The following is an 18152-nucleotide window of genomic DNA, read 5'->3' on the forward strand; positions in this document are numbered from 1 at the left end:
AAATATTCTCCACTGTTATTGGTCCTGAGCAAGTGTGCTAACCACTGCACCACCGCTCCTCCATGCATATACACATTACCATCCACATTATTTACCCATAGAATACACACATGATCCATGTACACATGTATTATACAGGACGCAGCACATACACAGTTTACACACATAATTTGAGTTGTGCATACACGTATATTATACAGGCATGCTGGAAACACCTACACATACACACCATATATTGACACGTATTGACTGTATACTTACCAGCACAAAGTGCAGTTCGACTGTCGCACACAGTGAACACTCGCATGCATTGCCACGTGTGATGGTGATCAATCGCAAGCAATGACCTTGGTTCTTAAAAATGTAAGTGTTTCATTATTTTTTCCCTTTGTCAGAACGGCGTCGCTTCAAAAGGGAATGGCGTTGATTCAAGAGAAGGGAACGGCACCATCGGGAATGGATCGGCGATCTCCAATGGCCAAAGCAAGAGTGCCAGTAAAATGGAGCTGTCACCCACCGGCAAGGCGACATCTGAGCACATCAAGGTGACGATGTTTGTTTGTGTAGATCAGGGATAGTGAACATACGGCCCGGCCCATTATTTCCCACTACGAAACGGCCTTTAAACGACATTTATCCGCCACTTCAAGCATCTTAGCCACACTAATCGGGTTGCTTAGAGGGAAATATGTCCGACCTGTCAACAATACTGTGTTTTAAACTTTAGTGTACTCAAGTAATTTCTGTGGCTTCAAGGGCCTCTCTATACTTGGTCAACACCCTCGTTATTTTTCACGTTATGGTATCGCGTGAAGGTGTGTGTGGCCCGCCAAAGGTATTTAATAGTTATAGTCAGTCCTGATTAAGGAAAAGGTTTTCCATACCTGGTGTAGATTTATTTACGGGGCGCCACAGTGGCGAGATGTTACCTACCTCGCCTAGTATGCAGGAGGTCTTGGGTTTGATCCCGACCCTGATGTCTGTATATTTGGAGTTTGCATGTCCTCCCCATAGTCACGTGGATTTTTCTCCGGGTCCTCTTTGTTTTTCCCTCCACATTTAGAATCAACATGCGTTTAGAATATCTGGTTGATCTACATTTACACGTGATAAGCCACTTTGTCGAGCTATCATTTGTGGCCAGGTCGCTTCTGAAAAAAATCCATTTAGCTCAGTGGGCCTTACCTGGTAAAACAAAAATCGTGGTTTTGGATTTAATTCATGTGTTATTTTTTTTTCATTCATGTGTCTTTTAGAAACCGCATGCTTCAAAGCCAAGATGTCACTCGCTCAAATGAGCAACGGGTGATGCTCATGTCCATTGGTTTCCTTGAGCCATTGATGAAAAGTTCATATTCCCATGGCAGTTGTCTGTTTACCCACAGTGATAATCACTTTATGTGCCCAAGAAGGATGATATAATTCACGGTTATGATGATATTCGATCGCATCAAGGCGGCGTGTTTATTGATATTGATTTTTTTTACCAGATTCATTGCAAAGTGCCTCACTATTTTTGTTGTCCTTTAATAAGTAAACAAATGCACATATTTACACGCTCACTCAATGAAAATGTTTACGAATTCTAAAATGTTTTTTTTGTTGGGGGTTGAATCCATATCGGTGAGGACATTACAAGCATGTACATTTGAAGCAAATGTTTTAACAGCGTTAAGAGGTGGTCAGAGTCTTCAGTTACAAATCTAAGCCAGGAAATGTGGAAGGACTCCACAGAAAGGATAGGAATTGCAGCTGGAAAAGTTAGTGATGAAACGTTGAAGTGTAGGTGCAGGAAAGCATGGGTGTCAAATCGTAATTGAGATGTCCTTTTTTTACGGTATATCTCATGTATCTATATATGTAGGTTGAACTTATTCTCGCACCGTACGTAGCCAACCGTGCTTATCGAAGGTGCAGGTGAAGGACGACAAACTGAACACAAAAAGCAGTTGTAACGTAATGTCATGTAAATTGGCAATTGTACATGTCCAGCCGTTTTGTCCCTCCATTGCTGGAGGAGGTCTTCCTGACGCTGTGCGGGTTGTTGCGTACTTCACACTGCATCAGTCCATGACACCTATCTTTATGCATGGTGCTCGCCCTCACAAGCACTTTGCGGCACCATCCAGGCCCAAAAGCCTGCTTGGCTTCTGAGATCTCAAGAGATTGGGCAACATTCTGGTTGATCTGGTCATAGACGTCATGAAGGTGTTTTTTTTAAACCAGGGAGAGACTTTACAGTCACTCTTGATGGCTTTTATTCACTTGTTATTCCTTCCATCTGTTTGCACACTGCTTTACGGAGTTTGTGTGTGGATGCTAAAGGTGGTTGTTAAACAGTAACTTGTATATGTTTTGGCAGGTATGACCTTGTCCATGAATCCGTGTGTGTCTTAGACTTATTCTTGCTTCTCTAGTTAGGTTTATAAACCGCAAAAAAAAACTATTTGGAAAATTTAATGTCACATTTTACTTATCAAAAAGTCTGCTCAACATCTCAGCCAATAGGCTGAGATGTTGAGTCACATTTTACTTACCAAAATCATGAGCAAACACAAGATCCAGGTTCGATTCAACACAGTACATACAATTTGTGATCTGATCCTATCTGTGAAGGATGTGATCCCTGACATGCAATACCCCGGTCTCTACAAACTAAGCTGTGTCTGCGGCAGTAGTTACATTGGGGAAACAAAGCGACATGTTTCAGACCGTGTTCGTGAACATAAAGCAGATCTGAAACACGGTAGGACCAATTCCTCGGCCGTGGCTGATCATTGTTGTAACGCTGTGGGCACACACGAAATTGATTTTTCCAAGACGAAGGTACTCTGCAAACCTACTGGCTATCAGCAATGATTCGTTCATGAAGCCATCCAGATATATAAACACAATTTCAACCGAGAAGATGGGTACAAACTGAGCAATCGCTGGAAGGACGTTATTAACCAGTTTAAGTCATAACTGGCTGTATTGTTTCCATCCTACCTGCCGATATTAGCAGTTATTTTCGACTCTCTGAATTACAATACCAGGTTAAATGTCTTTACATTAACAGGCTAAATGTCTCACTAACACAGCCACCGTTGCTCGTTTTCCTCGATGTGGCGGTGATTTTCGTTTTGTTCTTTTTTTACATTGACATGCTAATCTCTAACAATGCAATGGCCACTTCCACAGCTTCGTCGTCGTGGAGGTAGCTCAGCTCTCCGATCTTACATTTACATGCAAATTTCATCTCTAGCCCCACCCACTTCGCTTATGACCCTTGGGCTACACCCATCTCAAAGCTTTATAACATTCTGCCTCAGCAGCTCTCCCGCTATATTTTTTTCACCTGATGACGATTGCTCGTGTTGCGATCGAAACGTCGTGATATTTTTATTTTTTATTGTTATTTTTCTTCTATCTACGTTGATTAAACCGAAAGGCCCATAGAATATGAATTCCTGCAGTCATGAAAGCTTTAGGTCAAAATTTGATTGATGCAGTCATACAAAGGCAGAGGTAGGTGGTGAGCTTGGATTTGAACGGGGAAGGGAGTCGACAGAGCGGACGGCTGGGGGCCCGGGTTCCAGATGATGGGGGCAACAGGAGAATTAGCGACCTCCCACTGGAGTTTAGAGCACTATATTGAGATTTATATGCTCAAAATAACAATCATTTTAATTTGTAACACGCACAGTATTCGCTCACTATTGAAGAGAGAATGGCTAAGAGGTACGAGGAACCACAGACAAACGGGAAGGCAGCCACATGGTATCCAGTGTCAATGATTGCCCAAGCTCTACAGTCCTCTATATATGAAGGTGTTATTGGCCAATTAATGAGTGTTTACATGTGGGAGGAAACTGTAGCACCATGAGAAAACCCACACGTGCAAGGGGGGAAACACTGTCCCATTTAGACGGAACCGGTGAAGTCCACATTTTTGCTTCTTTTGCCTTCTCCAGGCAAGCCAGGGTATGACACTTCGTCCACACATGGGAGAAGGGAGTTTCGCAACATTTGTGCGATTCTCCAACCCTCGCCTCCAGTGATGGATACAAGGCATGCATAGCCATCACCACCTGGCTAAAATGTTGATGATTTAATTTCAGTTTCTAAAAAGTTGCATATTTTACCAGATTTGGTGGCATATGCTTGTAATTCAGGTTATGATGGATCATCCCAGATTTCGTCATGCACTGTGAAACTCACAAACACACGAGGTTGAGATGCAGTCACGAGGTAGCAGTATTGAAAGTGGGTTCATGAACCCATCCATGCTAACTTTCAATTTCTATCCACTTCAATGAAACACACTCCTTGTAAGGGAATTGGGCAAACAACCCAATGGAGGACCTTCCTAGTATTTTGTCTCAGGCTTTCCTCGAGAATAAAGGATGATTGTTGCGTAATGAATATGCATTGTTAACCAGGATGATGATTAACGATCATCGTACTGACCTATCTGTAATTATCTTAATTTAAATGAACCACTTTTGCTTACTTTCTTGGTTCCTTTACTATGTTGCTTAGGTATGCTGCCATGGTGTAAAGGTTAGCACACTGGACTTGCAATCTCAAGGTTGCCAGTTCCATTCGATCTCAGTGGGAAAGTTGAAACAACGGTGCAACTTTCGTACATGGTCCACCACTTCTGTCCACCCAGCAGTTTTAATGGTTACACCACAGTCAGTCGATCGGCAGGCCACGTATCTTGGGCTAAAGTGCGAGTACTCCCACCTATTCAAAGACGTCTGGCCAGCATGGAAGAATATGCCAAACACCCTCCTACTTACAAACGAGTTAGGTTCCAGAGGTCTGTTCGTAAGTCGATTTTTTCATAAGTCCAACTTTACTCCTGTCGATTCCAAACATGTTATACGGCATGTACACTAAACATGGGAAATGGCTTTAAAAGTTTTATAATCGCTTGTAGATGTAGATACCACTGGTTATTCATGTTCTGCAGATGTAGATGCCACTACCGCCATCTATTGCGTGGTGGTTGAACTTACGACTCTCGGTCCCAACAGGCAACTGGACATACAGACAGGTTTGTTCGTATCTCTGAAACTTCGCAAGTCGAATGTTCGTAAGACTCGTCCCTGTATATAAGGGCTGTCGAGAGCTTTCTCTAGCGGAGCCCTTCCAGCAGCAGTCGCGTGAGCACGCAGTTGAAGGGCTACAGCTTTACCTTTTCACTGTCTGGGTTACAGATTAGCGGTTACCTGAATCTCTTTGCGAACTGCGTCGACAACTTCACACATGGCCTGGCGGTAGCAGGGAGCTTCCTGGTGAGCCACAAGGTAAGAATCTCATGTCCCCTGCAGCACAATGTTTGAAACTCTAGGGACAGTGTGTGACCAGTCCACTCGCATTTTTTTGATTTGCACAACACTCCACTCGTGCTCAATCAAAGTCTCTCCCAGATTAACTGAGCAATGCAGTGGCCCTCTTCTCCTTTGACCCTAAGCATGCACAGCCGTTTGGTTAATCAACTGACAGATGAGGGCCTCACCACACTGAGTAGGTCAACGGGGTTATTGGACCATACTTCACATTGATTGGTGCGAGTTGGTGATGATGCCGATAACATAGTATAGTACAGTGCCACAGTGGATTTGCTGCATTACCTTCTGCTGACAACGTAGCCTTGCAGCAGCAGCAGCTAGCAAGATGTTGTGTGCATGGTGGTCGTCCATCCGAGCACTATTCGGGATTAACCCTGCTTCAGCTTACAATATCTGAAGAGATAGGGCACATTCTGAGGGATTTGGTCATAGGTGGACTGAGGCAAGTGTTGGAAATTCCACATTCTTATTGTGGGGTCTGGTTTAACCATAGAATGATCACTGTTGACTTGCCAGAAAGTGGTGCTCATTTTACTTCCCCAGAGAAAGTATAGGCGAAGTTGACCCCCAACCATTCTGATTATGAATCAAGTGCAATGAGAACTAGGACTTTTCAGTCAGACTATTTGAGTGTTCACGTAACGCTAACCCAGGAACGCTTAGACAAGAAGCATGACGATAATTCGCTACCTTCATTTTTCATGCTGTCGTCTTACGAAAGAAAATCTATTCATTCAGAATAATTACGAAAAAATATATATATTGTAGGGCAACGTTTGCCTAAAATATCAGACTGTTTTATATATATATCTCCGTTAATTATGAAGTTGCGAAAAAAATGTTTAACTGCTACCGGTGCAGACTCTTAAAACATGTTTTCATTTGACTATTAACATGAATGAAGTGAAAAGAGCTTTTAGCTGCTGTGGCTTTGCCCACAGAGGCCCTCTGTGTGTGCCGCACATGCCTGCCTGCGCAACCCTGTCTTCTTAACCACTGTCGTCGACCATGGTCAATCCGCTGCTGGATGAAGGCCTCCCCCAAGGCGGTTGTCATCTCTCGCTGTCTTGCAATGCAACAATTTGTCCAGCTGCTGCACATGAGTTCATTTCATTAACTCCATCTTCGCGATGGATGTACTCTTGGGCGTGTTTTTTTTTTGGCTGCAACTTCATCGTTGGTCTCTTTGTGTAGATTCTAATGTATCTCACCAACAAATTAAATTCCACACGGATGTCCTGACTAGGTCCCAAGACACCTGCAATACCAGTCAATGTGGCACAGCAGCCTTGTCACCAATATGACACGTGTGGTGAATGTGTTGGTATTTACGTTGTGGTTGTCTCTCCAGGTTGGATATCTTACTACTCTTGCAATTCTTCTGCATGAGATCCCACACGAGGTAAGTCATCTAATAATGAGCGTTTATATATTTTTTATTGGCTTTTAATACAAATGAGTTTATGAATTAAAACGTTCTGGTCATTGAAGGGTTTAGTCTGTCATTCAATATCTACTAAGATGGTGGTGGCCAACACTAGCGGAGCCAGTGGGGGGGTGGGGTTGCACGTGCCCCCCCAATGATCTGATCGAAATCCCTAACTTCGATGGGATCATTGGGGTTTAATAAATTGGCATTTTGCGACCCCCACTGCCACTGTGTAGCATATTATTATGTGCCTGAGACTCTAGGAGATGATAGGACAATAATCTGAGTCTATAATTGGCAATAAGTAACGGCAAAGCAGTTAAAAGTGACTCAAAGAATTGTGCGCAGTTGCGTATGCAGTACGCGACTTCCCTGAAGGCAAACACCTTCAGCGAGCGCGATGCCGATCACACACGATTCGAATTCGACCCTCGATCGATGGCTGTGCCATCGCCGCACACGCGTCGAATAAAAAGCAAGGGACAAGTCGTTACTTACTAACAACTCCTCTATCATTTTTCATTGCTGGAGGGGTTGCCCCCCCTACCTGAAAATCCTGGCTCCGCCATTGGTGACCAACAAGTGACTCGCCATCCACAGATGCATCGCAAACTATTCTTTGTCTATCTCAGGATTTTTTTTTAAAACGCTAATATAAGCAGACGCCAATTTTTGTTATGGCTTAACGGCAAATAAAAATCCCTAAGAATTAATTCGTTAACAACGTAACTTCTGTTTACCACGGGCTTTCATAACGTCTACCAATAGGTGGCGCTATGACCGTATCCAATGAGCACGGTTGGCTACGTACGGTGCGAAAGCGTTCAACATACACACGTGCGCGTACTTTATGTCCGTATATATTACAGGGTTCAATCGGGTAATGGTTGGTCGTAGCTTTTTTGGTGGATTGCGGAACCCGTTGAGATTCACCAGGATGGACCACCGTGCTTCGTGGTCCTTCCATGGCGTAGAGTGCAGTTTCCAAAACGTCACCTATGATATATATATTCGCTTTTAAGGCCAAAGTGTTTATGACGAATGTGTTCAAATTGTATTGTTAATTGTGCTTGTGCACTAGTACACTAGTGCACAAGCACAATGATTCTCTCCTCCACCCACTCCTCACCTCGCAACTCAATATATTCTTACCATTCAGGGTCTAAGTTCAATGCAAGAGGCAATTATTGAATTTTTTCCATGGTGGCAAAAGAGCCTCTGCCATTTATTGTGCACTGACCGAGCATCTCGGTTGACCCATGCAGCCTCCATGAGTGACGGTGGAAGCTCATCTGCTGTCGTTGTGGAGCCTCTAGTGGCCGCAGCGGTTAGGTTGAAACAGTTCCACACATACCAATCAAATATGAGGTAAATCTTTTCATCTATATAGCGCTGTAGTGGCGAGATGTTAACTACCTCGCCTGGTATACAGGAGGTTGTGGGTTCGAGCCCGACACCTAACACCTGTGTGTTTGGAGTTTGCATGTCTCTCTCCCCGTGGTCGCGTGGATTTTTCTCCAGGTCCTCTGGTTTAACCCTCCACATTTAGAAACAATGCGTTTAGAGTATTTTGGTCCTATAAATTTCCACATGACAAGCCACTTTATTGGGCTATCATTTGTGGCCAGGTCGCATCTGAAAAAGAGCTGTTTAGCACAGTGGGCCTGACCTGGCAAAATAAGAAAGAGTTTATAGTTTTAGATCAGAAACTTCTGATGTCTGTGAAATATCCTGTCAAAAAAATATGTACACCTTTTTGGGCAACCAAGATTGGTTGTCCTGTGAAATGCATCTCCTACATCATGGCGATGTGGATTTTTCTACGTCCAATGGATTTTCACCAATGGCTGAAGGACATCAATTAATATGATCGCCATCCTATTTTCCGTTTACAGGCATGGGATATTTTGTCTGACGTGAATGTTAACAGGGCATGCAACCGACGGAAAACAACTGGATGCGTGTTGTTGTAACTGTGTTTATGGCGACTGTATGTCTGTGAAGGTCGGAGACTTCGCCATTCTACTGAGGGCCGGGTTTGACCGATGGCAGGCGGCCAAGCTGCAGCTCATCACCGCTTTCGGGGGCATCTGTGGAGCCGTGTTCACACTCACTGCCCAGTCCGCACAGGGAGCAGGTCGGTTGTGCATGTGTGGGTTTGTCTTTGTAAATGGGGCAAGTCGTGGTTGTCTTATTGTGGCTACTTTCCCCCACGCACTCTCCTACCAATCCCCGCTCACCTCGCTCTACTCCCCTCTGTGCACACCCCTACCTCTCCCCTATAATCTCATTCTTCTGTCTCTCCCCTTTACACTTTGCAACAGCTGTGGGATTTAAAAAAAGGAAACGATTGCAATGTGTGGTGACCTCTTGTCATTGACCTTCGAGGTCACCGTGCACCCGTCGCTATGTTACACTCACAGCGAGTGGCATCCCCATGTCGCCTGCACAGGAGACAGCACCGCCTGGATCCTCCCGTTCACAGCGGGCGGCTTCCTCTACATCGCCCTCGTCGGGGTCATGCCGGAGTTGCTGCAGGAAAAAAACCCGTGGTGCGTGCACTGATGCCACCCACGCACACCGTGATGCACACACTGTGACACACTGCCTGTCCATCCATAGGAAGAGCACAAAGGTACTCCTGATAGACCTCAACAGAATTTTGGGGCAAGTGTTGTTAGCGAGGACCTTGTAAGGCCGGCACAGCACACCAGGGGGGGGTGGGAGGCTAGCACCACACGTGCCCCGCCGCCTTTGTCTCTCCAATGCTCATGTTTACACACTGTACCAGGTATTCATTTGAGGCTGAGTCGACCTTGATATCTTTTTTCTCTCGATCACCTTGTTCCGTCTGTAAATTTTATTAGCTTACGTTTACTAGCCTTACATTTGCTCGCCTTACATTTACTTGCAAATTCCATCCCTAGCCCCGACCACTTACCCTTGGGTTGTACCCACCACAAACCTATATAACCTCTGGTTGCAGTAGCTCTCTCGCTACATTTCCTCCTGCCTCAGCAGTCCGCCTGCTGTATTGTTTCACCTGAAGACGATGGCTTGTGTTTTGCTATTGAAACGTCGTAATCCATTAGCTATTTCTCTATCTACGTGACTTTACCAAAAGCACCAAAGAGTAATAGACAGTCTCTTGGTAAACTGGTCCCTGCCATTAGAATTTGGAATTTCCACCACTTGCTCTGGGCCACAAGTAGAGATGAGCACCATTCCAATGCTCACTTGAGCAAGGGGAGACGCTTCGACTTTTTTGAGTTTGTGTTGGGAATTTACCATCCTCGCGACATTCACTTCTGCTGTTCTACCTCCCCATGCATCACCACCTCCAACGGTCTCCCCTGCCCCCCACCCCCTTCGATGCTCCGCAGGGACTCCCTGTGGCAGCTGCTGTTCATCCTGTGTGGCATCGGCGTCATGGCGATCGTGACCATCGTCGCGGACTGACCACTGATGGTCTCGCGACTACCCGGGCAGCCTCCCGCGAGTGATGGCGGAAGCTCGCCTGCTCTCCGACTCTGAGCACGGACATTGTACACCTCCCCCCACCCCCCCATGGCGGTGGTGGGCGTTGTGATGGAAGACTCGTGAAGTTGGGAAACAGATGTTCACTCTGCGCTTTCTCCCCCCTCTCCCTTCTACCGCGTAAGCCCAGGCAAATCGAACCAGGCTCAGATGCCGATTTTCACGCAATGAACCATGGGGTTTTGTTAGCGTCCGATTCAAAGCATGGTGTGCGCGCAACTCCCACGGGCTGTAAAGGTCATCTGGCTGTAAATTCGTGTTTTTTTATCAAATGTGATGTTGTTTTTTTAGTGGTGAACATGGTTGTTATAATCGGTATATATGAATACAAACACACACATCGGCACTTTACACCAGTGGTGTTTTTAAACAGTTCATAGTTTTATGTTGATATTGTGGTGCCAAGTGTGTGCTCTTCATGGATCAACAAAAATACAACCATCTCATCATCATAACTTGTATTTGACCAAGAGTAGCTCATTAGCATTACGTATAACTTGCTGAAAGTTTATCATTCATTGCCTATTTATTGTGATGTCCCACATTTTAAGAGTGCTCATCGTGTCGATGAGTTGTGGTAGCGTTGACATTTTAAATCAGCCGGGTAGTGCTGTGGTAGAGTAATTTGACTCGCAATCAAATTTATTACGAGTTAAATTCCCTAGTTGTGGGTCGACTCAACCAATCATCCTGATGGGTTTGATAAAAATAGGTACCACTTTGTGGGAAGGCAGTCGGTAGTAGTCATCCTTTGGAGATACATAGGAACCGCTTTTAAAAAGCAACATTTCCACCACTGGCTCAGTTCTGGTAGTTGAAATAAGCACCACCTTACTCCCTTTTGAGCAGGGGGAGTGCCTTTAACTTGCAATAACTATAAGATTTATAATGTGAAGTGATTGGGTAGAGATACCACTTCCATTACGGCATCGTGGGTAGAAAGTTCCCGTGGTGGCAAAACTGCCCTGGTGGGACCCAGTACCAAACATCCCACAAGCTGTGTGCCCTCCGCTTTGTGGCCTTACTGGATTACAGTGATGCCCAAAGAGACCGCAACATTATTTATATTGATGTACAGCAAAATATCTATTTTATAAGAGATTTTTTGTAAAAACCGAGTTATATGGTGTGCAGTAGTTTATTAATCGTGCACGCTTAGTGTGGAGGATGCACGCAATATCCAGTACATTTAAAATGCTGTAACATAAACCTGGTGTGCATTATAGTCAGAGTAGAATACACCTTAGGTGTTGTGATATGCCTGTTGTGCTTTAAGAAAGCACAAACATTTCCGACTGGGTTTATTTTTTATATTCTTGTTTTCCTGAACTCTTAAGTGTTTTGCTTTTAAGACCAATAACCTTGGCCCTATATTGCGAATACATCTTTAGCGTATGCTCTGTGCATGTTTACCTCTTATGCAGGATTAATTATGTGTTTTAATTGTTTGGTAATATTTGACAATGCAAAAACAGTTTTAAATCTGTTATGTTTTAGTTGACCGAATGATGCTTGTTTCCAGATTTGACGGTGGGCGGCCCCAGGAATGTAGAGTAGCACACCGACCGAGGCTCCCCCAGCCCCTTCACAAGCCATGTCATACTTGGGGGCGGCCCACTCCCAACCCCCTGGGGGAGCTAATATACGTCACGATTTCCTTGCGGCTCTGTTCTGCAGACGTTAGCCCCACCCACTTCAATAATCTGTTCGTGACCATATTACAGGGATTCACAGATTGTTGGATCGCAAATTATTGCGGTTTCTGCTGTAATTTAACTATCGTTTGTTTGCACCTGAATATATGAGCAGATCATTAAGTCGGTTATCATGTTCCCACACTTAACCGAGAATAAGGCATTGCGGTATCACCATTGCTGGTCCCGAGCCAGTGGTATAAACCCCCACATTCCTGCGTACAGGACAAATTCGTTCAAGAGACGACCACATAATTCCCCACCCAAGTGGTACTCATTTCATCGATCGTCAAGGGATGAAGGGCCAAGTCGACCCCTGTCTTGATTTTTAACTCACGACCTTCCAATTGTTCATCTTTAACCACAGCGGCACACGTGACCTTTTGCATTTATTTCCTCCCATTCCCTGCCACTTACAGTCCAAACCTCTGGGTGCTTCGAGTTTTCCTTCTGCTGCAAAGCTTTCTGCGGTTTTGCTTGCTTTATAGCTCTCCGACTTGTCTGGAATGATGTCTGACATGTCGCTCCACGTGCTGGGATCTTCAGGAACTGAATTTTCTGACATTTTCCTGTTTGTTGGGAGCTCATGCCAGAACCATGGCGGTCTAAGCATATACCATCGGAGAGCCATATTTTGCATCTGCCAAACATGAGCTGTACGCAAGTATACAACTGCTTAGTTATTAAGGCGGTGCAATGTAACGTGTTGTTAAAAGGAAACTCTGTTTTGTGGGTTGACCATCTTAAACCCGGTTCTACTTATCACTGCGACTACCTTCTGATGAAATTCTGCTTGATTTGGGTGAAAACAAAGTTAATTCACGTAATAACTGCATGTCGATGAAGTTTACAATTTTGGCTTGTAAAAAAAAGTCACCTTTATTTTTAAAATAAATAAAATTGCTTATAATAAAAGGAATGCTGTCATTGTAATGTGTGCTGTGCGTTATTTTGAAACTGATTTGATGCCGATCGGTCACTTCGGCTATATATAGTGCAATCTAATGTACTATAGCTCTTGTGAATGGACAGCCTTGTAATAAAATAAAGAACGCCATGGCAAACAAGACCAGGGTACCGAGTACATGTCTGTCAACCCCTTATCAGTGCCTACTTTATTACAGTCCAATTCAGACATTATTGGTTAACCCGGGGCCTTATAAATCTCAACGTTCATCCGACAAAGTCCCATCACAAGGGATAAACAGAAAACGGCTGTATGCCGTATGGAGCTGAAAACTCAATTTCCCTGTACAACAATACAGGTAACCCGTATGGGTTGACAGGTATGCGAGTACCAGACCGACGCAATTCTATAGATTGCGTAGCCAAAGATTCGTTGCATTTCCAATTCTGTAAGGAAATTACGCATGGGGATTGTGTAAATGCCCGGATGATTCTACAGTCTGTCCGGTCCCCCATCTTAGAGGGGGACCACCAGGGCATCCTTCCAATCCTGCAGAACCCGTCCAGTGGTCCAGACTGTTATGATGTCATGTAGGACAGTCTGCACACCAACGCCACCCTCCCCTCAGCAATTCGTATGGGAGAGCATCTCTGCCCGGTGCTTTTCCTTATCTCAGACGCTGGATCGCCTTCTGTATTTCCTCAACAGATGGCAATTCAGCCAGCCACTCGCAGGGGGTGACTACTTCTTCCAATATGTGAGGCACCACAACCTCAGCAGGGTCATCCTCACTTTGCCCCATTATGTTTTCTGGGCTGAGGGATTCCCCTCCCCCCAAGACCTCAGAAATGCTCAGAAAAATCTGCAAACCTGTTCCACACGTATCAACACACCAAAAACACGCGTGCACAATCACATGCAAATACTCTCCTCCACAAAGATGCAGTCACAAATAGACAACGACAAATATCCCCCACATGGCCTTTTAAACAACATACTGTTAGCGAGCACCTATTATAATTATACTGGTAGGAACGAAGTGGACCAGACACCAATAGATTATATCGTCCGTCCGTTTGTCCGTCCGTCCGTGTAGCAACATCGCCCCCTACTGCAAACACTTGGCATGACCCTACAAAAACCTTTACACTCAGTGACGCTTTCCTGGCTAAACAAGTGTAACATTCCCTTATAATTCCCTCAGATAGCTTTTAATTAAAACATTTAAATTAATGAGGCTTTCCTGGCTAAACAAGTGTAACATTCCCTTATAATTCCATGAGATAGCTTTTAATTAAAACTTTGAAATTAAATAATAATTAAAACTTTGAAATTAAATAAAAAACTCACAGCGCCCTAAAGCCTACAGCTAGACCTAAAGCCTAGAACTAGGCCTCACAGTCTCCCTTCGTATCGTACCCCCGCGTGTATGAAAGTGAGTTAATGTTTAACAATGATACATTCCCTGATGTTTTAAAATATAAACATTAAAATTGAAAGCTTTTACATAAATAATAAAAACATTTAAATTAAACATTAACTCACAGCGACCTAAAGCCTACAGCTAGGCCTAAAGCCTAGAACTAGGCCACAAACTCTCCCTTCGTATCGTGCCCCCGCGTGTGTGAAAGGGAATTCATGTTTCACAATGTTACATTCCCTGATGCTTTTAAATAGAAACATTTAAATTTCAAGCTTTTACATAAATAATTAAAACATTTAAATTACAAATTAACTCACAGCGACCTAAAGCCTACAGCTAGGCCTAAAGCCTAGAACTAGGCCTCAATCTCTCCCTTCGTATCGTCCGATTAGGTGTAGCAACATCGCCCCCTACTGCAAACACTTGCCAGGACCCTACAAAAACCTTTCGACTCAGTGGGCCTTTCCTGGCTAAACAAGTGTAATAATACATTATGTTTATATTCTTTGGTTATTCGTTCCTACCAGCCCACCCCGCAGGGTCCTGTTTATAATTATCAGAGGCGGGCTGTCAGGACCAGCAAGGCCTTCTCTGCTGCCCTAGAGATTGTCAGAATCAGATAAATATATTTTGATAATATATTTTCATTAATGCTATATGTATTTTACAAAGTTCGTTCCCATCAGTCTATTAATTTAATTTCATTGCTACTCTCTCCCTCAGTTGTGCTGCTTCCAGTGCCGCTAACAAATTCGAGCTTTTATTCAATCAGATTTTCCATCTGTGCTGTCTCCACCTCTCCCGGGTGAAAAATGTACCCTGAGGCCTTCAGGATGTCGAGTGAATCCCCTCTGCTGTTGAAGCAAATGGGGACGATGTTGTTGATTGTCATATTCTTTAACCAATCAGATGTCGAGTTTGCCGTGTTGGGCGTGTTCTTTGACACGCCGGAGCCTTCTAGCTGGCCTTGCCGCCTCTGTTAGCATTTCTCGCGTGTCGTAATCGGAGGGCCACTTAGCTAACTGAAGTAAAACTAACTAGCACGTAATGTAGCATCATCTAAGATTTATTTAAACTTTTTTTCATGGCGTTTAAATTTTTAGATGTAGTGCTTTAGATTTTTTTTTCTGTGGGAAAGCCTGTTGAATCCTTATTGTGTTGTGTTTTACGGCATTTTTGCTTGCTTGGTGGTCGTATGAGTAAATGTGACTGTTGTCAGTTTGTTCTTGTTGCTTTGGTAATGACATTGATTTGGGCTATGCGATGTTGATTTGTGATACAGCATCCTGTCATGCTGCGTAATAGTGGTGCATCCTTGATGGTTTCAGTCACCATGTATTCATGACCTCTGCAATTAGTGTATGGTAACTCTCATAGGTGTTGAGCCTCGTGTTAAATCACTTTATTCCACTCGATAAATGTTACTGTGACTGTGAATATGGGGTGGTTACATCGAATGACAATATTATATAGCCGTGTGTCATGGTGAGGTTATTCGAAGGCGGTTTAATTGCGGGAGGATAGCACTGAAGGCGAAGGCCGAGGTGTAAAGTGCACGGCCCGCCACTGCCTATTATGGCCGACGAGGCACACAACAGATACATATGTAATGGATTCGATTAAGGCACTTACTCAACTTGGAGGCAACACTATTTATTAACAATGTAACAAACAACTTGAACACTATATTTAAGGTGGTGACCACCGTTACTGATCTCACTAACACTCGGGGGAATACTACATAACGTGACCAGGGCAGGTTAACGGGCTGCCTGGTCACGGACGAAGATCGGAGACTCGAGGACAGCTGATGGCGTCTTCATCCCGGGGTTGAACAGCCACGCGCTCTGTTCACACCCCGCTTATAACCGCCGTGACGTGGCTGGCCCCGTCCTCGGCCACGCCCCCCTTCGCAATCCTTCGAGAAGGTCCGGGCCCCTTACCACGTGGCCACCAAGCTCCCCCCTGGGGCCCCTGGCCCCGCCCTCGGCCACGCCCCCCTTCCTGATCCTTCGAGAAGGTTCGGGCCCCTTACCACGTGACCACCAAGATCCCCCCTGGGGCCCCGAACCCCATTCATCCGGTCACGTGTCCTGTCGGGTTCACGCGGAGTGTCACGGCCTGACGCGACCTCAGTGACACCCCGCCTACAGTACCGGTACAGACCCAACACAGTAGTGACGTCATGTCACTACGCTCGTACAGACCCGACACAGTAGTGACGTCATATGTCACTAGACATACACACCATACAGAAACAGCCACTTGAAACTCCGATCAAAACTGTCACGTTACCATACATAGCAGGCGTGACCAAAAAGATCTCCAAAATTCTAAACAAACATAAGATCCATGTCCGATTCAGTACAGTACATAAAATCCGTGATCTAATTTCATCTGTGAAGGATGTCATCCCTGACTTGCAATACCCTGGAGTCTATAAACTGAGTTGCAGCTGTGGTGACTGTTACATTGGGGAAACGAAACGTCATGTCTCTGATCGTGTCCGCGAGCACAAGTCAGATTTGAAACATGGCAAAATTGAGTCTTCCGCCGTTGCCGATCATTGCCACAACGCGGTGGGCTCTCATGAGATTGTTTTCTCCGAGACTAAGGTGCTCTGCAAACCCTCTGGCTACCATCAAAGGTTTGTACACGAAGCCATTCAGATATACAAACACAGACATAATTTCAACCGTGATGATGGGTACGAACTTAGTAATCATTGGTAAGATGTTATCAACCATGCAAAAAAGATTGAATTACACATTTTTGGACCATCTTATCTGACAGGCACTATTTTACTTTACTTTACCGAGTGTTAAGATCCCCAGTGTTTAACAGTACTCTCTTTATTGTCAGCCAACACTGGTATAAACATGGGCATTTTCGTTCTTTTCTATCATGTGTATCAACAGGTGCTTGTACATATACATGTCCACGTACACTTGCACCCCGTACTCTCTTTTAGCCCCCCCCCCTTCCTCGTCCAATACGTTAGCATGTGCAACAATAGTTACTTGCGCACAAACACGTCCACGTCGCCGACACCTACGTAGCACTTCGTGCATTCTTTTAGCCCCCCCCTCCCGATACGTTCCATTCATTGGCTACCACATTCTGATAAGCCCCCCCTCTCCTCCCCCCTCAACTTGTATTTAAGGGCTTGCATCTTGAATCCTTGCCTCACTTGATGCAGCTAATCTGTCTGTGACGGTCCCACCTGATGACGGAGACTTGTGTTGCCTCCGAAACGTCGTGACTTATTGTTTTATTTTTATTAATTTTAATTGCATTTTTTACCTACGTGACTTTACCGAAAGAACTAAGAGTATACACACAAACGCACAAAGAGACATTACCATACAAAAGGGGCCGTCCATAAATGACGTCACGTGATTTTGGACGATTTTTGACCCCCCCCCCCTTCGTCACACGGCGTCACAAAAAGTCAGACCCCCCCTCAAATATGACGTCACAAAGCTCTGCCCCCCCCCCCCCCAAAATATAAAACATGCTTCAAATCGCTTTAAACTATTATCATTGTAGTGCGTATTTAATGTGGCGCTGCACTCTGATGTTGTAGGAGAAAACATTTATTAAAAAGTCTATTTAATTAAGTAGAACGTGTTGTCTATATTTATTTAAAGTTGCGCATTTTGATGTGACGTCACATTTCCCAAACCCCTCTCCCCCATCGTCACACATCGTCACAAATGTCTGATCCCCCCCCTAGGTGCGTGACGTCATTTATGGACGGCCCCTGAGACACACACAAACATCACTGTGTATTAATGCTGGCTATGTGCCAAAATTAAATTCG

General features: G+C 44.6%; 1 protein-coding gene across 1 annotated transcript in view; it reads left to right on the top strand.

Moving 5' to 3' along the window:
• SLC39A13 (solute carrier family 39 member 13) overlaps positions 1-12926 on the top strand; it is a 31681-nt gene extending 18755 nt beyond the window's left edge. Inside the window, exons 5-10 of the mRNA XM_078864611.1 lie at positions 396-545; positions 5205-5294; positions 6691-6741; positions 8773-8905; positions 9221-9320; positions 10152-12926. Of these exons, the coding sequence (XP_078720737.1) occupies positions 396-545; positions 5205-5294; positions 6691-6741; positions 8773-8905; positions 9221-9320; positions 10152-10227 (600 nt within the window). The 3' untranslated portion in view covers positions 10228-12926. The remainder of the gene's footprint in view (positions 1-395; positions 546-5204; positions 5295-6690; positions 6742-8772; positions 8906-9220; positions 9321-10151) is intronic.
• Positions 12927-18152: the final 5226 nt, after the last annotated feature.

The sequence above is a fragment of the Lampetra fluviatilis genome, chromosome 18 (assembly GCF_964198595.1).
Source record: "Lampetra fluviatilis chromosome 18, kcLamFluv1.1, whole genome shotgun sequence".
NCBI classification, from domain to species: domain Eukaryota; kingdom Metazoa; phylum Chordata; class Hyperoartia; order Petromyzontiformes; family Petromyzontidae; genus Lampetra; species Lampetra fluviatilis.